This window comes from Haemaphysalis longicornis, unplaced genomic scaffold (assembly GCF_048455015.1).
Source record: "Haemaphysalis longicornis isolate Haplotype H1 unplaced genomic scaffold, Haemaphysalis longicornis Haplotype H1 scaffold_6, whole genome shotgun sequence".
NCBI classification, from domain to species: domain Eukaryota; kingdom Metazoa; phylum Arthropoda; class Arachnida; order Ixodida; family Ixodidae; genus Haemaphysalis; species Haemaphysalis longicornis.
The window spans coordinates 51,387,984-51,409,647 of NW_027526407.1; the positions used below are offsets into that span (position 1 = coordinate 51,387,984).

Sequence of the window (21,664 nt, forward strand, 5' to 3'; positions counted from 1 at the left end):
CTGCGGAGTACATCACAGGCTCATCATTGTAGTCTTTCATCAAGCTCTGAGAACGTGATCATCAGCACCCTGCCTTAAATAGGAATGTTAACAGCCTCAGCTACAAAGAGTGCAAGTTGCTGCTACCTACAAAAATGAGGTGTCCACAGTAATATTGTTTGAATCGAAGACACAGTACTGTAAAGTCCTGATTATAAACTTCTGAAATGGTCATTCATATGGCCCGGACAAAGAAGGGATGGAAGCAGCCATGGGCCCTTTAATTTTTCTCTGCAAAGTGACACTGCCTTTCAACTTGCAGGTTGTGTTGTAGCCCACCAGACGCTGTGTGGTGGTTGATCAAGCAGTTTGTGCAGAGCGGTGGGTAGTGCAGTGCTGTATACATAGCAGCCTCTGTCCAGAACAAGAGGCCAATAGAAAGAAATGCATGCATGCAAAATGTTGCAGTGTGTACACATGCTAGGGCTACTTCGCTTTGGAAAATCATGTCCATGTCTAGCGTAAAGAATTGCATTTGCATCAGTGAAAGGCTCCATAGTTACCCCCCGAAAAAGAAAGATTCCTTCCTGAAAATGCATGGGTGCACAGTAGTAAAGCCGAGTGTAAAGGGGCTCAACGCATAGCAGTCAGACAGTGACATGAAACTTCTAAAGTTGACTTTCTCACATTGCTTTTATGTATTGCAGCGAAGCTTACTCGTAAAGAAAAGAATGCTTTCTGGGTTACAAACGGCGCCTGTAAGAGGCAGGCTATAAGCAGAACAAAAGAAAACAAAGACAATGTATCCCGACAGTGAAGGAAGCCTGAGGGGGGGGGGGGGGGTGGAGCGTAAACGCGATGGTGGGATGGTGGCGGCAAGAATGCTCTACGCACTAGCGACGTACGAATTCTTCACAGGAGTTTTTTTGCGACGATTTTTATGTTAAAAAAGTAAGCTCCAAAGGCAAGCACTCGAATTTGATGAGACAATCCAACTTCACCACAAAGTATGTGCGTCATTATCATCATCACCGTCATCGCAATAGACGTCACAATACAAGCACCGACATATGTGCGCTATTGCCACGTCTAAAGTAAGTTTCGTTGTTTGGTTTTGTCCCGTTGATGGCTCCGTTCCAGCAACGCCGGCACCGCCTTCTCTCGTGGTTACCCCTGGTTATCCGGCAACGGGCCGTTTGTGGCCTTGGCCAGTGATCGGACTTAGCCACTTAGCTATTAACGGCAGCGGGAACTCAGTCCGGCAGAGATGGCGGCGACTCGACACTCGCTGCAGCTCGAGCTGTTCCGGCCGAACGACGAGCGGCTGGTCGACGTCGTGAACGTCGTCGCCGCCACCAAACGCAAGAAGATGAGCCTTCTGTGCGCCGTCGTGAGCACGGACAAGCCCGTTCGCGTCACCATATACCAAGTAAAAAGCTCCGACAAAGACCTGTACAAGAAGAAGCACAATTGGGCGCTTCGGGACCTGCGTCTCGTCGACGGCCGAAATCCAGATTCCGCCGAGTTCGATCTGCACTTCGACAAGGTCTACAAGTGAGTTGACTAGCTTACTTCCGAAATTAGAGGCAGTCCACATCCGATCGGAAGTTACTTCCGTTTATTGAGCGCCGCTTGGAAGGTCTGGACAGTATACGAATCCCCAAGGGTCTACGATGAAAGAGAAACTAAAGATTTCTTTTTTGCCCGCTCAGAGCAGTTCTGAGCAGCTCCTAGCAGCCCAAAACTGCTCCCGCCATAGCGTTTTATGGGCCAATAAAATACGGAGCTGCTTAAAGCTGCTCAGAACTGCTTTGAGCAAAGCAAGAAAAGAGCGAGTAAAAAGTATAAAACCGTCGAGCATCCGCAGTTTGATGCCGCTTATAAATGTGGCGCCGCGTTAACTTCGTGCCTCGGCTCCGGCGTTCTCTTTCTTTCCAAAAAACGAGGAAGGGAGTAAGATTGTCACGATGAGGAACCGACTTGTTCCTTGATTGTTCCTTCTTCCTTCAGTGCCTCGCATGCCCGTCGTGAGCGTCCGAATTTCTCGCGCTTTTGCAGATGGCAGGCACGGAGCGTCCAGGAGAGAAACGACTTTCTGCGCTGCCTGTACCGCCTCTGCGTCCACTACGCGCCCCAGCAGGAGCGGCCGCACTTCGAGAATGTGCCGAGGAGCCTTCTGGAAGACGACGACCGAACGCTGGTGCCCGAAAAGGCGGTCGCCGAGGAAGCGGACGACTATCAGGTGAGTGGTCGCTCGTAGAGATCACCGTCCGGTCACAGGCCCGTCCCGTGTAATAGTCATTACAGCCACCGGCAAGCTTGGGGGCAGTTGTTCAGAGTCGGATTCATTTTGATGTCTGAACAGCTTGAAACACACAAAGGACAAACATTGGTGTTTACATAAGAATAGAGTTGGTTTAGATTCATTTCGACTTCTGAACAGTTCTAAACACAGGAAAGACATACATTAGTGTTTGCAGGTATACCCCTTGTATGATCGTTTAAGGAGCAACTTGATGAAACTATTTTGGCGAGCGACGTGATAAGCATAACTGTGTGGTTGCAGTGACTTGGAAGTGTTGGTGACAGCGGCCTTGCTTCACTTTTGTCATGTCGCTCACTTCTGGCTGACCAGTGCCGAACGATGTGACTGAGGTCAGCGATGTAGGGCCCTTACGGCAGTGCTGTCTGGCGACAGTGACAAGCGACACCGCTCACATACAGTTATGCTTGTTCGGCAAAATCACTTATGTGGTTAGCCCTTTATAATCATCTTTCATCTGTTTCCCACTGTTCGTACAACAACGTATGAGGAGCTTGTTTACTGAGTTCGCTTCTATACCAAAAATGAATAGGATGCACTAGAGCAATATGTATATATCCTCTCTCATTGGTTTTTTCACATGCAACCATCATTGCCTAGGGCCTTGATGATGCGTGTGCCGAAAGCAAAATTACAAACAATTGTTAGAATGACCTAATCTGAGTGAGTTGGTACATAACTGGTGAAAAAGAGCTCAAATTTGGACGCAAATGGGCCAGACAGATAGAGCTTGCTACTGACGCCATCTATATTTAATTTGAAAGAACTAGAATTCAGTATCTCACTCAGTTCCATTAGAGCCACAAAAGATGTTTTTTTAAGGAAAAAAAAGCAAGAAGTATTTAAAAACTCAAATTTTGCGCCACAGTGACGCGTTATGAGCAAGAATGATGTCATACGGGCCAACAATAAAACATAATTTTCAGTGCGTTAACTGCACGTTAGCATTCAAGTGATGCGGTCAAATGGAACTAGAGGCCCCATTACAGACGTCCAGTCATGTGTCGTCGCGACAGGTCAGTTAGGCGGCCGCCAATCGCACAAACAAGGTTCCATGACGTCATAGAAAAGTTGCGGGAAATTGGCTAGGGGGTCGCGACTGCTTCACACGTTTTCTTTAATATCTCCGTTATTTGTTCCAAGATTACGATGATATTGGTATCATTGTTATCGGGACTAAGCAGTCTTTCTAATAAATCCAACTTGTATTTTGTCTTCATGGCTCCTTTAATGCATCTTGGCAGCATCTTTGTTGTGCATGTTGCGAGCTCGATGGCATGGGTCAAAGTAGCTGGTTCACACAGATGGCAAAAACTCATTAGCGGGCACAGAGATGTAAAAATGACTAGTAGAATAACTTTCTTCACAAGTTTGATGCAGCTTTGTTGCAGTTTCTTTAATCCTACTGTTAGCTGCCGTGAACTTTTCATGCTTTCAGCTGGGGTGTTATGCCAAGGGAGTTTTCGCTGCATTATTAATACCCCACTGCATTTCGGCACCAATCAGTGAATGTCAGCATATTTCTCTCTGAAATTGAGCTACTCGACTTGTGGTTTTGCTCTTTCAACGGCGAGGCTGTTTAGCAAATCGTAATTTTTCGTGTCCGCAGTTTTAAAAAGAAATTTCCGAGCGGGCGCACGTAAGCGCGGGCCTCCCGGCGACCGCCTGGCAGTTAAAAAAACCAAGAAAGTGCCTAGCGCTCGTGTGTGCATGCCTCCCAACGACCACCCAGCCTCCCCTGCTTACATTTGTCAAGCTAAGCATAACCCACTTAGGGAGATTGGCCAAGATTGTGGCGACCACCCGGCAGTTAAAAAGAACCAAGAAAATGCCGAGCACTTAAGTGTGCGTGCCTCGCAGCGACTGCCCAGTGTCCCCGACGCATGTTTGTCAAGCCAAGCTTATTCACTTAGTGAGATTAGCCAAGATTGATTGGCCAAAAAAAAAAACTGCAGCGTTCGCCGTAATCGTGGCAACACTTGCTCGAAACGATAAAGACACGTCATAGCATATTCCCCTCTAAGGTGATGCTCAGTGGTTATCACGTCCCAAAAAATGAAAGCAGCTCACAGTAATAGCAACAATGATTGAGTAAAGGTTGTTGCGGCCACAAAGAGGGAGGAAATCGACTGAAATCGTGGACTCAAACATTTGTGATAGTTGGAAGGGTTGCATACAGCTTTGCTACCTTCAAGTCTTGCGCGTGAGTGTAAGCTTCCTTCATTTTTTTTTTTTTTTTTTGTGCCATCATTCCTTCTTCATACTGGAATGCAATGTTACACGGAAGAGAAAGAAAATAAGGCATTGGCTCTGAATTTATAAATTTGTCTCCAAAGTTGTAAGCTTCCGCATCATCACAGTTGTCTCGTGGTATTCAGCAGAGTTTTTGTTTGGTTTTACAGCATTGCATTTGAAAGTGTTTGCGCGCATGTTTTTTTGCAAACCAGGCCCTGACTGCGCAAGAAGAAGCCAACCTGGAGAGCCTGATGGCCAAGTATGAGTACGCCATCCACAACGCTGAGGCCTTCACGGAGAAGCTGGCGCGGGAGTTAGCCACGCTGGATGCCTCAAACGTCCACACCATCATGGAGTCCGAACGGCGAGTCCAGGGACTCATGGAGATGACCCAGGCAGCACTTGATGAAGTGGGTTGCTTTCATTACCTTTCAAAGTGGATTAAGTTTTTTTTTTTTAAATGAAAGGTTATCCACACAACTGCAACTATGCAATGCTGTTAAACAGTTTTGGATAATTCAATCCCGTCTGGCGACCAGTAAGTCTCTTTCCTGCAACGTAAGTTTAATACCCATGCTACGCGAGTGTTTGAAAGGGCATTTGGGTCAAATGGCCTTTGGAATTCCAAATGCCTCCTGAATTCATAGCGTGCCAATCGATACGATAACGCTGAAAGGGAGTTGATAGTTCCCAAGTTCACTTGCCATGTTTTGGTGTCGCCGCTGCCGTCAAAGTTCCTTCTCATAACTTAGCAAAAAAAATCCAATTTGAAAGTTCAGCAGTACCAAAAAACACCTTCGCGAGTGATAAAATAGGATAATAACCTACATACGTGCACAAACATGCTCAATATAGAATGGGCAATATGACTTCTGTAGGCCGTTCTTTTTTTCTTTCCTCGCACCACAGATGTCGAGAGGACAAAGTTGCTTTGTAGTCGTAAATTGAGCAGTAGAAAACAAACAGCAAGTGAGAAATTAGTAAGAGCATGCTCTTTGAAGACCAAGTGGGGAAAACCAACTCCTGTACAGTCAATCCCGGGTATATCGAACTCCTTGGGGATAGTGAAAAGGTTTGATATATCGATAATTCGATTTATAAAATGAGCCCACCTGGAGCTTACCTGCAAACTCATCCCATCACTGATTCATTCCTCAAAGCACGGAAAATTCGAAACTCATCGGAAAAAAAGTTCGTCAGCTTCGCTTGCTGCATATTCTGCGTCAGGAAGTTCACCAAACTGTCCTCAAGCTTACTAACGGCGTTTAAATGAGAAAGCCCAGCGCCGTCCACTGCGCTGGCAAGGCTGCGAATTACGGAAGCTCGGTAGCCGTAGGCGATTGGGAAGGTCTTCACGGTCGCTTATAAGGTTGGCTACTTCGGTAGCGACGATCTCCGCCGCGATCACCGCATTGTTGCAATGGATCCGCCCACTTTTGATCAACACTTCCGAACTTACGTGGTGTTGCAGCATCCGGAATGGCGCATGGGAATGTTGAGCGCTGTCGAATTCACTCTCGATGTACGCAATGCTATCGTCTTTTGGGTCCGCACTACTCTCGTCTAGAGCCGTGACAACATCGCCCTTCTGAACCAGCTGCAGTAACACGCATATGACACACTCCAGAATGGCCGGACTGCACTGCGTTCGCCGTATACGTCAGCTTGCTACGACGCGTCGTGCTCAAAGGTGCTGTGAGGAATTTCGAATTTCGAATGCCTCTGCAACCGACGACTACTTTTCACTGGCTTTCCCCCATCTTATGGTGTCCCCCTTCGTTGCCAAGTCCAAGTTCCGTTCTTTCCGCGGCCGTGGCTCCGAAGACACAACACCGCTAACAAAACAAACACGCACCACGCTGCACCGGTCTCCATCAGAGCCGCCGCTGGGTCACAATTCGCCACCCGTCGGTTTCCCAATGACATCCTGCGGTCGTGCTAGCGCATCGAGAAGGTCGAGCAGGTATTGAAGGCATGGAGTTTCTGCGCAGGTATTGTCAGCCACCCAAGTGTGCGATGGGCGGAGAGTCATCATCTCCTACGACTCCATCAGGAGAAGGGCACTTGCAGGGAACTTTCATCACGCTATTCGATATATGGAGTTTGACGGCAAACAAGAGTTCTATACACGAGTACAAAAGTGCGATACTTTTGCATAGAATTTCCAAGGGGGTGTTTGCGTTGTTCGATATATGCAATAATTCGATATATCTGAGTTCGATATATCCGGGATCGACTGTATAACTATTTTTGTTAATGTGGCAAGCAGAAACTGTGCCCGAGAGTATGAACGCTCGCGTTTCGAAGGACTTTGAAAGCCTGAGGGGTCAGTGGTGGTGCTCCTTTGACTCAAATAGCATTTCAACCCAATGCCTTTGTAGAACGTCTTGTAGCAGCTGAATGGTGGAATTTGAGTCCAATTATATTCAGTTCAAAGGCCTTCGAAATGCCCCTGTAACACGGGCATACGATTGTATCAGACTTAGCCCTGTCATCTCCGGTGGACTGCTCCGGGCTTCAAACTGCACCTCTGAACTTCGGCAATAAAGTGCAGGCTGGTGTATTTTTAGATAATTTAGGTGACTGAAATGTAGTTTTAAATCGTAGCGTGAATAGTGTGGTCTTTGAGGCTGAATGGATGTCGGACAGCACACACGAGCTATTCTATCGTCATATGTTTCGGCTCAGTGCTGGCTAGGTCCTACAGTAAAATCTCGTTAATTCAAACTCGATTAATTCGAACTTACAGTTAATTAGAACTGACACCCTGGTTCCAGCACAGCCCAGTATAGGTATTTAAATGGGGAAAAACTCTTGATAACTCGAACTCGGTGGTACTATCCAGAACGGTTAATTCGAACTATGATCCCCTGGTTTCCATCGCTCCTCCAAGAAGAAATCGACACTGAGTGATTATAATGTGTTTCAAATCCAAACCAAACCAAATTTACTAGCGATGTAAAAACATCAGCGCTACACTGCTGCAACAGATTATTTCACTTTCACAGGGGGCGCCGCGCAGCCGCTGCAAGTGCTCCGATGCATGTCGTTGCAGGTTTTCTTTGGGCCACGGTCGCTTGTCTGGGCCTGCGATAACGTGGCGTGCGCAACAAATGTGTAGTAGTGCCTAGTTCGCGATAACGAGTCCAGAAGTGGCTTCTTTGTGTTCTGCCCGCTTAGCATGGCGTGATGTCCATTCAATGTCTTCTGCCCGCCCGCTAATTTGAACTCCGCTTAATTCGAGCAATTTTGTGGTTCCCTTTGAGTTCGAATTAACGAGCTTTTACTGTATTAGGGATGACCTACTCGTCTGATCCGAAGGTGATTTAGCTTGATGTCACCTCGTAGGCCTGTTTGCACGAAGTAAAGGTTTGTTCGATTTGTTCTATTGGACTCCTCCCAACTGCCCCAGAGCAGCTCCATATTTTTTGTTACCTTATATAATTTTAATTGCGAGAGCAGATTTGGGCTGCCCAAAACTGCTCAGGACTGGTAAATAAACGAAAGATCGTAAGACGCGTCCTCCTCTTCTCGCCAGGTGTGCCGTTTGGAGCGTCGCCTGGATGCGTACGAGCACCTGCTGCGAACCGTCCGTGACAGCGTATTGCGCATGGAGGAGAAGGACGCTCTTTTGCACGTGCAGAACGAGAACAATGCTCGACTGTTGAAGGAGCTGGAGAATCTGGTCAACCAGTTGGACCTGTCGCATGCCCACCAGGTGAGGAGGAATTCTTTGGTTTTCCTTTAATTTTAGTGTTTGAAGGTGTCCTCCCATGCCTTATTGCCAGAGAGAGAAAGAGAGCGAAACAATCGAGTACAGTGGTCAAATTGGTTGCCCATTCATGTTTTGGTGTACAGTCGCACACAATTAGAGCCAGCAGTCGTTTTCTACAAAGCTCTGCCACTTTTTTGCAATGGGCCTTGCAATGTAGAGCCATGGGTGCATTACTAAGGTATTGACAAATGAAGCCAAGCCTGCTTCTGGCTGACAATTTTTTCATTACCATAAACCCCAGGGTTGCTTTTGTGGTGTGGCATGTTCATGTAAAATGCTAAGGGCAATATATTGTGTGCCTAGCATATAAGCTGGCTTATATTAAGAAGTTTAGGTTAATAGTAAAAGCAGTAAGATTAGCTCTGAACATCAGTTCATCAGGCCGGACAAAATTTTCAAAATTGTGATGTCATCTTGCACGCAGTGTTAGGAGGCTGAAAGGTGGGTAATTTTTTGGTGGATTAAATGGAAAAACAACAGACCCCATGTTTCCCATGGCAATAGCGGGACTGTACAGACCATTGTTGCAACGTAGGGAGCATTGCACAGTGTTTTACGAGAGCGGGTTGAATGAAGACTTGTGGTGCAGCGCTGCTTCATCCTGCTTTGCACTGATGTAGTGAGTAGCATCATGATCACGCTTCTCATGAAGGACCACAGCATTTCATTCCTCAGTTAACACGAACAGAAAAACGTGGGCCCGTTTTTTCATCTGGGATGCAAACTTGCAACTGAAATCATTTGACAAGTACATCAGTAAGCTAAAAAAAAAAAAATGAAGTGGAGGCTGTAGCTCTGGTTTTTACTTCTTACTCATTCTAAGATGTAAAATTCTAATTTCGTTGCACTGTTGTTTCTGATGTCCACATAGGCTTACTTTGTGAAGTGCTGTCATAGCGTTCGCGGGTTCTATTTCCGTCCACGGCAGCCACTTTTCTGATGGAGGCGAAAAGCAAAAACGCCCATGTGTACGAGGTTTTGGCGTTAAAGAACCCCGGAGTAGCCAAAATTAATCCGGAGCCCTCCACTACGGCGCAGCTCATCGCCTGCGTTGCGTCGGCGCGTTAAACCCTATAATCAATCAATCAATCATAGCGTTGGGTCTGTACTGATACGTCTTTCGCCCCTCTCTCAGGTCGCTCTCCTCAACGGGGACCTGTCCAGCCAGGACGGCATCCGGGCGTGCACGGCCGCCGCGCGCGCCCTCGAGGACGCGTGCAGCGCCCAGACCCACCCGGGCCTCTCCAAGATGGCCGCCGTCCAAGAACAAACCAAGCTTCTGGAGAAGCTGCGCGACAAGTTCGGCACCACCCTCTCGCACCACCTCAACAAGCTCTTCCTGCGGCTCGCCTCCGAGACAAGCCAGTGCGGCGAGGTCACTCTGGTCAAGCACACGGGCTGCCACAACGAACTACGGCCGTACAGCGAGCTCATGCTGTGGCTCTCGCGCGCCCCCGACAACTCCCGCTTCGTCCAGCTCCAGCGAAACTACACCAACACCATGAGCAAGCTGTACGAGCGCGAGCTGCACATCTTTTTCGAGCAGGCTAAAGACCGACTCACCTCCAAGCCGGTCGTCGGAACCCTCGACCGCCGCTTGTCGAGCCTACAAGCGGAGATGCTGGAGCCAACGGAGAACCGGTTTGACGCAGTGCTGGAGCGCCTCCTCAGCATGCTGGAACCGGTGTGCTTGGCGGAGCAGCAGTTTTGCGCCGCCTTCTTCGGCCTTGGCTCGGCTCGGATTCCGGGCTCGGTGAGCGGCCAGCCCCCGGCGGTTGCCATCGGCCAGGCAACGCCCGTGCGGGCGGCTTCGGACGAGGCTTTGGCTTCGGTGCACCGCAAGGAGCGGCAGATTAATGAGGAGCTGCGGAGGATGATGTCGGCACTGTTCCCCACGCTGGAAGGCAAGCTGCAGGCGTTTCTGGAGACGTACGACAAGCTGGACGGGGTGTACTCGATGCACCTGCTGGTGCGACTGAACCAGCACGTCATGTCGGCGCAGGACACCGGGTCGTTCCTGAGCATGGCCTTTGGCACGGTAGTGGTCCAGGCCAAGAGGAACTTCGACCGGTACATGGCTGATAAGGTACGTGTGTGGTGCTGACCGGTGCTGGTGGCAGCTTATGTCTGTCCTGATCTGCACACATTTAAAATTTGGAGCATGGGCGAATGCTCAAAACGAGTGTACCAGAAAGTGGACAGGGACAATGGAATGAGTTGGCACCTGTCCTTGTTTGCTTTTGCCAAAGTTGCTTAGGTCAGTATTTTGTTGGGCGAGACCCCAAGATCTGTCAGCATGTGGGTTATGCGGTACTGTGCAGAGGCTTGGAGGTTGAAGTTATGTTCCGCCTGCGATGGCGACAGAGTGTAGCAGCAATGAAAGGGTAGCTGTTCCCGTCAGTTATGAAAGGCAGTTTCACAAAGAGGAGACCATATAAAGCTGTAGCGATTTGTTAGCTGATGATTTAATCATGTCTAACCCAGCCAACTGGCTGATCTCAAAAGTCGGAACCATGTACCATTAGCTGCCAACCTTGTCGCATACCAGGCCACCGCAAAATAGAACGCAGAACCTTTCCCTTCCATCCTTAAATGAGACGTAGCTTTCTGTTGCTGTGTTAAGGTGAGGGACAGCAACTCTGAACACAAACTTGGAGGTCTGCTCTGCTACAAAACTAGCATCGGCTAGTGTAACCAGAATAACTTACCTGCGAAACTATGCGGGATGCAGTTTTTCAATTATTTTCTACCAGAGGCTACTAGTTCACCGCGGTTGAGGGCATATCTGCACACAGTTGGGAGTGCTGAATACTTACGGCTGCTTACCACATAGGTGCGGGCAGTGGAAGAAGCCAAAGCGCCGAAGAAATCCAAGTGCGGCCTGCTGCCCTTCCTGGCCAGCTTCGAGGAGTTTGCCCAGCAGGCCGAGGCCATCTTCCGCCAGTCGGAGCGTCGTGCCGACCTCGACAAGTGGTACACGCGCCTAGTGCGCGCCATGTTCGACGCCATCGGACGCATTGCCGTTGAGCACCAGCGCACACCTCCCGAGGTGAGAACCTCTTTTTCATTTCACTGCGGTAGCTTCTCACGCTGATAACTTGATGCTTTTGTAGGGGCCGTGAAGACGAAATACAAGTTTCGGTCACTAGCAAGACTGCTTTGTTGTAATTGTCGTAACAACGATGCTGCCTGTTTTTATCGCAAACTTCGAACAAGTAATCCAGATAATTAGGAAAGCAGACGAAGCAGTGGGCCATTCACCAGCCACCTTCTGGCGATGACTCTGTGATATTATAGAGTCTTGTTTCTGCAATTGAATGCCCCAAAACAAAGCCACCACTGAGCAACATGACTGAAATTGTAGTGGGGCCTCAAGTTCCCTTTGATCTCGTCATTTAAAGGCTTGAATTCTAACGTACAGTTCACACGCCGATAACTACGTTTTCAGTTATCTCTTTCTTTTGTCACTGCTGACATCGTGTAGTGCAAAGTTCGAAAAATTTTCAGCACTTGTTCGGCAAAAGAAAAGTATTTTGTGGCTAGTATGGGCTGGGTTAGTTACCAAAGGCTCATCATCATCATCAGCAGCAGCAGCAGCAGCCTGGTTCTGGCCACTGCAGGATGAAGGCCTCTACCAAAGACTACCAAGAAGTGCCAAAGGCTAGTTCTTTCAAAATGAACAATGTTGCATTTTGTCTTCGTGGCCCCTTGAATGGAGCAGGCCAGGCTGGATTGTGTGCTGCTCACGCGTAGGCAAAAAATTTGTTGGTTCCACGTCACTTGCCGCTTATCCAGGCCAGATCCAGAGTGCATGCATATCTTTAAGTAGATGCAAAGACTGAAGCAGATATCTAGGAAACTACAATGGAACTTGCAAGTGTACGTATGTGTTATGCAGGGTTTGAACCCACTGCCCGGTTTTGAAAGCAAGCAAGCTATGACAACTTATGACAGGTGTCTTTTTTTTTTCATGAGTAATTACAAATGGCACTATGTTTGGAATCCATTGAGTCTGTAAATGGCCTATCAGAAACTTCCAAGTGATATGCCAGTGTTTGAATGATTCGTGGTGTGCCACTCATTTCTTCTTTCGTCCCTCTTGTTTGAGCACTTTTATCACTGTGGCAAATTATGTGCGGTGTGACCGATATTGCTTGCTCTGAATAAGAAAATAGGCATCCCATCACCAACTGTGCTGTATTAATGAAAGCGGAGGTGGGGCACAGAGGCAGAATTGTGGGACTATGTTATGTCTCTTTGGCCGATTTGTCATTCAGTAAGAAACTCAGTTTTAAAGCACTCGAGTGTGGACACAATCAAGAGTGCACAAAGCATCTGACCTTGTAAGAGCCAGCAAAATCGATTTGTTCTCGAGCAGTTGGGGTGAACGGTGTAAGGCAGCTTCTAGTGTGGGGAACACATCCATGCCGATGTTTTTTTTTTTGTTTTGTTTTGGAGGAGGCAGTGTAAATGTGATACCATTTACACTGGGCTGTGCTAGTCGATGCCAGGCAATGTTGTTGCCTTGCCGTCTGCCTTAACCTAGCTGAGGCTTTAGCATTGCAAAGGCAAGAGAGAAGGAAATGAATGTAGGAGGTCACCAGAGTAGCTTGCGGGGCCACTCAATTGGATGAACAGGTGGGGGGTGATAAGTACCGGCAAATTCATCACTCCCTGGCAGATGTGCCCGCAGTGAGGTGGCAGGAGAGGGAACAGTGCAGAGACAAAAAGCCTTCGCTAGGAGTAGGGGGAGAAGATTGCAGTAGGGTGTATAAACAAGGGTAAAGATAAATGCGCGGGTTATCGCTGGGCAGGCAATGTCTGCACACACACAAAATGGCATGGTTGGCTGCATCGTTGCGCAAGCAATCTAATCCTCTACTGCTGAATGGGCACGTGAGACAAATCAATCCTTCATTGCCACCTTTCACCCTGCAGGAGGGTTGCATCAACCAAGCCTGATAGGGGATACAGCTTATGGTATTATACACTTTCCTAGTCCTTTCTCTCGAGTGGGCAAGTTGGCAGTTTTTTTTTTAATTGCGATAATATGCCCTTTGGCATAACTTGAAGCAGTTTTGGAGGTACAAGATCACTACTGTTTCCCGGAGGAAGTCTAGAAGAGAGCGGTGGTGGGGCCCCCAAAGCAATCGCTGGAGATGAGGAGGTCTGCCAGGATGAAGGCCTTTGCCACCAAGGTGTCGTGATCTCACTGTATTCATGGAAAGGCACATCCATAGTAAGGGATTTAGTGTCTTTGGCAGGAGCCTCTTTGTCGAGTGGGCAGTATTGCAGTTAAATCCAGGCATGTGGCCGTAGGATGTAGGAGCAGTTGGAAGAACGTGGGAGAGGCCTTCGTCTTGTAGGGGACACAAAGGTGCTGTTGCTGTTGATGGTTACGATGACGACAGTGGCGGTGGTGGGTGCATATGGAACTGTGGACCAAGTGTTGTGAGCATTGCTACTCCTGTAACTGGCCTCTCTGCTCACAGTTGTTAAGAACCCGGACCAAGCATTCTAGTTTTCCCATCCGTCACGTGATGTCTGCCTGCAGGTGGTGCGTCTGGAGAACTTCCACCAGCTGTTCACGCTGCTGTACCAGCTCAAGATCGGTTGCCTGGAGGCCGAGCGGAGGGAGGCCAAGCAGCGCTACAGTGAGGCGCTGCAGGCGTACGTGACGCACTACTTTGGCCGGCCGCTCGAGAAGCTGAACCTGTTCTTCGAGGGCGTCCAGGGCAAGGTGGCCCAGGGGGTCAAGGAGGAGGAGGTGGGCTACCAGCTGGCCTTCAGCAAGCAGGAGCTGCGCAAGGTCATCCGCGAGTACCCGGGAAAGGAGGTCAAGCGGGGACTCGAGGCCCTCTACCGCAAGGTGGAGAAGCACCTCTCGGACGAGAGCAGCAGCAGCCTGCTGCAGGTGGTGTGGCACTCGATGCAGGACGAATTCATCCGCCAGTACAAGTCCCTCGAGGCCCTCGTCCAGCGCTGCTACCCGGGCTCAATGATCACCCTTGAGTTCACCATCGACGACATCCTGGCCTTTTTCTCGGACATTGCCCGCTCGCACTGATCGCAGTCGACGACAATTGCGAGAAACAGGTGCCATGCGACGTTCTGGAGATGTTGTGTGGATTTTCTGTGGATGTGGGGATGTTTGGTGGGCATTCTTGGGACATTTTGTGTACATTGTGGAATCGTTATCGTACAAAGGCGGAAATGTAGAGTCTGCAGGCGCAAAATATTTATAGATGGAAATGGATGGCTTGCGGACATTTTGTAGAGATTTGGGAGTGTTGAGTAGACACTCTGTAACGCTTTATGGGTGCTGATTGAAACTAACCAGTGTCTAAGCGTGGGGACAATCGCCGTTGAGATCACCATCGGCGACATTCTGGCCTTCTTCTAGGACATCGCCCACTCCCACTATCGATTGACCTCTTGCGAGGAATGGGCACCGTACAGACGTGGAGACATTCTGTGGACTTGCTGTGGACAATTGATGGAATGAACTTTTTACGAAGAATAGGTCATCTGAGGATGTTCTGTGGACATTCAATGCAATTGCGATTGGACGAAGGCTGTCTGGATGGAACCCGAACAGCTTATGGACATTTTGTAGAGATTTTGGAGCGTTTAGGGGACATTCTGTGGAAGCTTTATTGGTGCTGATTGAAACTAACTGTCTGAGCTCGGCTATTACCACCTTGAGTTCACCACTGACAACATCCCAACCTTCTTGGACATTCTCTTGTTGCGTTGATTGACCTTGTACAATGGATGGACTGTGTGCAGACATTCTAGGGATCTACAATAGGTGGAATCGTTAATGGGTGAAAGCAGACAGTATGTAAAAAGTCTGTAGACATATAGAATATTTAATGGAAACAGACAGTGTTCATTGGGGGTGTTGAAAAAGCATCCTGTAGAAACATTAGGGATGCTGGTTGAAACTAACCAATGTCCTACTTGGTCTTATTTCTTAGCTGCAACGTGGCTCATTTAGCATGGTCAGTCGTAAGATGATGTTTCTGGACTGAAATTGGTCTCAACGTCCCGAAATTCCCGAGCTCCATCTTCGCTTGGTTATTGAGCAACATTCAAGATGACCGGAAATGGACAAGCGGTTTGAGTTTTTGGATAGAGGGAGGCCTTCAAGGAAGTATGGAGCTTCCATAAATGGACTTTGGCAAATGCCAGCTGAGGCGTTCTACAGGTTTCAAGATAGTGATTAGACATGTGCTAGGGTGTGCTACGTCGCCATGCCAACACGAACTGCTCGCACGTTTACCCTAACGAATGTCACTATGTGAAGATATTTTGGGATCATGATTTCACTTTAGGCTTCGGTGGAGTATCAAAGTGCATTTCATGACAATCATTTTCATACCGTAATGGCTATTTTCCAAGGGCAGTGATGCTGGAAAGTAGAAAAGGAGCTTCGACGTTATTGGAACGAGACGTGTTCGCTTATTTTAGGTGCAAGTGAGAGGTTGTCCAGGTTCATGGGTTGAGTGAAGAGCACACAGGAGCTTTTTCTAGTGCGAACATGCCGCTTACTGCAGAGGTCACAGCCCTACTGGCAATGCCAATTCATTTTAATTTGGTGTCTGTATTTAGGAATCGCTTACGTCCATTGATATTCTCCATAACAAATAGTAATGTAACTAACGCAGTGGTGATACAATTCATCGTGGCTTCTTCTTTGAGGAAGCTTACAGCTTAATATGATGTGTGATATATGGTGCTCATTGTGACAGCCTGTTATGTATGAACTGTCATTGTGATTATTACAGTAACCAAAGCAAATTGCAACATCCAAGACCAGCACATCACATTCATGTGTAAGTCTAGCATGCACTTGTGCAGTTATAACTGCAATTTGATGCGAGGGGGATCGGCCCAAAACCCTGCCCATCTGCTTCATATAGGTTGAGTTCAAAGACGAATTCAGTCGACTTTTTCTGAGGTGAAATGGGTGCACAAGACCATGTAAAGGAGTTGTCCCTTGTACAGACTTCTTTTTTCACATTTAATAAATTTATATGCAAGCAGTTCATTTTTCTGTTTCACTTAACGTGTTTAGGGAGCTGGAAACAACGAAAACCTTTTGAAGCAACAGGCATGAAAAGCCTCATAAAACTCCAAGTTATTTTCCAGGGCTTCTCCTCCGAGCCTGTAGCGCCCAGGATCTGACCCCTGGTTCTCCAAGCGACCGACTCAGCTATGACGATGGACACTACATTTATTTAAAATCGGGATCACTACAGGAGCACTACACATGATAAAACAACAAAATTGCTACAGGAATACAACACACGACAATACGACTGTACGACACGCAAGAATACGACAAACGACATACGACAAAAATTTTCCTGTTGTCATTTTCGACTGGGTACCAGTTGGGACCAGCTGGGCCCAAATGGGAATTTAACCATGCACCACCTGGGACCAGTTACATTTTCTCTTGGGTTACCTTCGGAGTCGAGGTATGGCGATGGTCCCGGGGACGTGGGCTGGTCACAATCGGGTACACCGCGGTTCACCTGAAGTCGCTCTATATATACATGTCGCAGGGCCGCCTGGAGTGCTTGGAGCTGGGCGTGCCTGCTGCCTGTTTCGGGCAAAGGTTCTGCGCCTGGGGAGCCCCGTGTGCGGACGTGTCGGATCGCGAGCACCGCAGATTCACTGCTCGACCCAGAAGGTAGTGCTGGTAGCCCATACATGCCTGGTAATGGAGAGGGCTCATTGGTGTGAGTACCCCCTGCCCTTGCCAGCAGCTGGTTCACTCCCTGTGAGATGCACGCGATGTGGACCAGATGGGCTGGTTCGTAGCCATTTGCGGCACTGTTGCGGCAATGGCAAAGCTTACGTAAAACACCTCTCTGTGGTTACTATGCACACACAGGCTCTCCATCGTGGGCGTCAGACTTGGACTGCGATATGCGAAGGCCCTGCACGCGAGGCTGGGCGCTTGGTAGCCGCATCAGCAGTCTCCTGGGATGCTGCAGAGGCGCCTGCCAGCTGCAGCCCCCTCTCTACCTTCTCGACGTTGTCCAGGAGGCGCATATCTATAGGTACGATGCTCCTTTGGTGCGCTCCAGTTCCAACGTAGTGAGGCTCGCCAACCCCGTATTCGGAAAGCCAACTTACCGAATGACATAAGAAATTATTTCGTAAGGGCCGTAAAAGGTACATCAGAGAAAGCCAGCGTGCATTTCAAAAGTCATCCATATGAGAATTCAGTGGCCTTGTCGAAGTGGAGAAGTGAGGTTCAGTTAATGCAGGAGGAATTGAACCTTAGGGGGTTGTGGATAGACAAGCAAGTTGGCTAAGGCGGTGGTCTTCGAGGGGCTGGGGGATCGTGTTAACGGTGCCAGTTGAGAGTAAGCGTATTGTAGAGGGGTTGGCTGGAAGGCGAAGTGTTGCTCTGTATACCCTGCGCTGTAAAGCTTGATTGATTGTATCGCTTAACGCGCCGACGCAACGCAGGCGACGAGGCGCGTTTTTTTAGGTGCGGAGCACCTTAGGACCTCACAATGTTCGTCCGCGTCCGTGCGCATAACATATAAAATCGCAAAAAATCACACAGGCACCGGCAGGATTCGCGCCTGTGTTTGGTAGACCAGACAAAGGTAGTGTCAGTCGTCTTACCCATTGGGCTACGACCGTGAGTTAGTACCCGAGAGCCAAACGGCTTACTCCCTCGCCTCTAAGGGTGCGGAGTACCTTAGGTCCTCCCAATGTCCGTCCGCGTCAATCCGTGCGCACACCACCATTAAGCGAAAATCTGTGCGGAAACTATCTAAAAGGGTACAAGAGCACTCCAAAACACTCGAAAACAGGCACTAACATAATCTAGCAACGAGAAAACGCGCAAAAGCACCAGTGTAGTCAGGTTGTGATCAAGTTGTAATACAGTGACTGCATCGAACTACGCTAAATGGCGCTACGCGGAAACACGAGATGGCGCCGTGGTGCACCGCGTATGTAAGCGGGTTCTGAAAATACCATACCCTCTTCCCGCCATGGACGGAAACGAACGTAAGACGCGTCACGCTGCTGCTAACGTCTACGAAGACAACGAGCTTTCCCGAATACGAAATTAACCGCGGCAAGCGGAGGCAAAGTGACTAAAATCGAATGACGGTCGGGGCGCAAATCGGATTTCACTCGGGGTGCAACTTGGATGTCACGGTCCCCGTACTCCGCACCCTCGCCATTATCCACGGAGTTGAGATGCTGCCATTTTTTTTAACGTGCGCCTAACGTGCGCCGAAATCTCGTACACGCGGGTGTTTTTGCTTTTCGCCTCCATCAGAAAAGCGGCCGCCGCGGCCGGGAATCGAAGCCGCGACCTCGTAGAGGCATGACTGAAAGTCTATAAAACTAATTTCATGTAATATATGGTGCCTAAGGATGCTTATCGGCCTGCTCCCGTCCCTACTATGGAGCTGTAATAAACCGGGTCGCCAGCCCGCAACTGCTTCCGTTCCTGACTGCTGCATATGTGTAACATTTGGCTTTTTATTCTTGTTCTTCATTGTTTTTCAGATGATGCATTCACTCAGCTTCAGCACGCTGGCCTTGTTCGAGAAGTCAGGACACCTCTTTGAAGTTCCAAACCCGAAGCGCGTCCAAGCCTGCCCGTGATCTGTACAAGCTTGCAATCTTTCACGCCGCCAAAACATGACGTCGTAGCATCTCGCCATGTCGCTCATACTCCTTGCTTCAATTGCGAAAATAAAAGAGTTTTCTAAATATTTGCTGCCTCTATCAAGGCTCCTGAGCTCGCTGGCTACGCCAGCTTGAGCACAGTGGCGTGCATGTACAGAATTGAAAAGAAAAAAAAATTACAAATATGAATATAAAAGGGAATTTGGATGGGAAAGTATACGTGTTAGAACAAACCCTCACTCACTAGGATCTCTGAATACGAATAAATAAGACATGAAAACTCACGTCGAAGAGAAAACTTACACACGTGATGTGAACGTTTCCCTCAAAAGGTCTAACATTACGCTGCACGCAAGGGAGCAAATTCTGACTTTCCTAGGCCAACCTCTCCAATAAACATATTTCTCTCTCTCTTTCTCTCTCGGGTGCAAGGACTGACACCCTTCTGCGGGGCTTATACTTCCACAGTTCCAGTGAAAAGTTTAGCTAAAGAACGTTTGAAAAGACCCCCTTTATCAGCAAAAGATTTGCCCGATAACATGAAAGTTCTCACCCTTCGAGCCGAAGTATTCTGCACTATGGTCAAAAATACGGCAAGTTTGCTGAAAGGTCCGCGGATTTCTAAATTACTGTCTCCGTTAATGAATTACGCGAAACTCGGTAATGTGTGGCTAATTACAGCTTCGCAGGCTTGTGGATGTGAAGGGGCGTATATTTTGAGCGTACCGAAAATCTTTGGCCTGAACGGGCGTTGTCTAACCATTCTGAAGGCACCAAAAGGCGCAAGAAAGGCGCTAAGAGGCACGATTTGCGTCGCCGTTATCAAGAAAATCTTTTGCTGATAAGGGGGGTCTTTTCAGCGAAACTTTTTTCCCTCGAAAGGTGTAGGTATAGTCCTGCAAAAAAGAGTCAGCACGTACACCCTCAAGGGAGTCAATTTACACCTTTTCGCGCAGCCTAATGTTACACCATGGTTACACCTTCGAGTGAAAAGTTTTGCTAAAGAATGCTTGAAAAGACCCCCCTTATCAGCAAAAGATTTTCCTGATAACGGCGACGCAAATCGTGCCTCTTCGCGCCTTCCTTGCCCTTTTCGGCGCCGTCGGAATGGTTAGAAAGCGCCCGTTGAGGCAAAGACTGCATGCAGGCTGAGTTGAGACGTACGTATATTTCGTCCCCATTAGTACACCCGTGGCTAGTAGCGCTAGTTCTGAAGCTTTCAGCCTTAGCTTGACCAGGCAAATTACTAATGTGTTTAGTTCCACACGCATTAGGGAACATTATTATAGCCATTTAATGGCGGAGTCTGTCCGTGAGAGGGCGTTTCTCTGCGCCAATGACGTGTGGAGGTTAGATGGCGTTATACAGTGGCCGGAAGATTTCGTCGTCTTGTCAGAGATTAAGCCCCGCGCATAAGCCGTAAGCCTGATTCAGTACCTTTTCAGTAATTTTTTTCACTTTTGTTCCTTTCCCTTTCATTTCTTTTACTTGGTCTGTTATAGCATTACTTCAGTACATGTATTTCTATCGTCGAATAGGACTCCTCTGCTTTGAAGCGAAAATATGGCCGTATGTGAACATTATTTGTTTACCGCTGTGCTTTCGGTGCCTCTGATTAGTGCTGAACGCTTTGGTGAGTGGAGCAAGGGAGGACAACAATCGTGAATCATTTTATGCATTTTTATTGACCACGAAGGAAACATATTCTCTGCCAGGGCACACTTGCTTTCGAGATGAAGGAGCCCGCTGGCCAAGCAAGTAGGCGGGAGACATAACCAAACGTCTTTTGACTCTTGGCAGCGTCAACAGACACTGACGCCGCCATCACTACGAACACCGGAACACGCGCACACTGTTTATTTCCGGTGAGTTTGAAGCAAACGTCCCTCTGGGGGTGAAAACTCAGTCGGGGTTCCCCACAGGCTCACATCCTTCGCACAGGTAATGCACCACTCTGGCAGGGCTGCTAGGCTCCTTTGTGACGCTTAGCGTCACTGAGGCGCTTTGCGACAGTTTCGCGCATTGCCGCCATGCATAATCGAGCCCTTCACTGCACATTTACGTACAACACTTGTCGATACTGAATCGCTAATCTTTGAGCAGCTACATCTGATAACACTCTGGTATGGCACGCCATGGTTTATCTGGACACAAATTGGTGCAGTTAGAGCCACTGAGAAAACTAAACAGTACGCCGAGTATTACACTCAACTCTACGAGTGACGACAAGAACGGTCAGACTTCTGTCTGCATACTACTTTGCCGGCGGCTACGCCGAACGCCCCTGTACAAGTTACACACAACAGTCTGTTTACCTTTTTCGCCGTCCGGGGCCAAATCCTGGGAGGACACGTTGCCTAGAATGAACACTTTCACACCAGCCAGAGGACAAAGTACCCGGGTAAGAACTTCGCTTCATGAACGGAACGACGTTCACACGGGGTCAATGGCTGTCCTTATAACCGCATTCCTAGCGAATCATTTTTGGAATTATGCTCACTAGGAGTGCGAACTTTTTTTTTCTCTCCCAACTTTAATGAGCGCCATTATGACAACTAGGATTTGCTAAAATACTGTTCGAAAATAGGTACAAGAGACCGACACAGTACTTGATGTCGCTCGAGCCGACAGAGCCAGCGAGCCGCATCAACTGTGTACAAACGACAAAGGCAGTACTC

General features: G+C 48.4%; 1 protein-coding gene across 1 annotated transcript; it reads left to right on the plus strand.

The window, feature by feature from the left end:
* Positions 1-1,096: 1,096 nt before the first annotated feature.
* Sec3 (exocyst complex component Sec3) lies at positions 1,097-16,358 on the plus strand. Its single transcript, XM_077674298.1, has 7 exons — positions 1,097-1,533; positions 2,038-2,221; positions 4,750-4,947; positions 8,076-8,255; positions 9,448-10,398; positions 11,146-11,361; positions 13,867-16,358. Exons 1-7 carry the CDS (start codon positions 1,247-1,249, stop codon positions 14,377-14,379), a joined length of 2,529 nt encoding a protein of 842 aa, XP_077530424.1. The 5' UTR covers positions 1,097-1,246; the 3' UTR covers positions 14,380-16,358.
* Positions 16,359-21,664: the final 5,306 nt, after the last annotated feature.

What these genes read in the sequence shown, in the direction of transcription:
- Sec3 (XM_077674298.1), top strand. Translation starts at nt 1,247, where the DNA reads ATGGCGGCGACTCGACACTCGCTGCAGCTCGAGCTGTTCCGGCCGAAC. An exon ending in CCCAGGCAGCACTTGATGAA is followed by an intron (nt 4,948 to 8,075) that starts GTGGGTTGCTTT and finishes TCTTCTCGCCAG; the next exon opens with GTGTGCCGTTTGGAGCGTCG. An exon ending in ACCTGTCGCATGCCCACCAG is followed by an intron (nt 8,256 to 9,447) that starts GTGAGGAGGAAT and finishes CCCCTCTCTCAG; the next exon opens with GTCGCTCTCCTCAACGGGGA.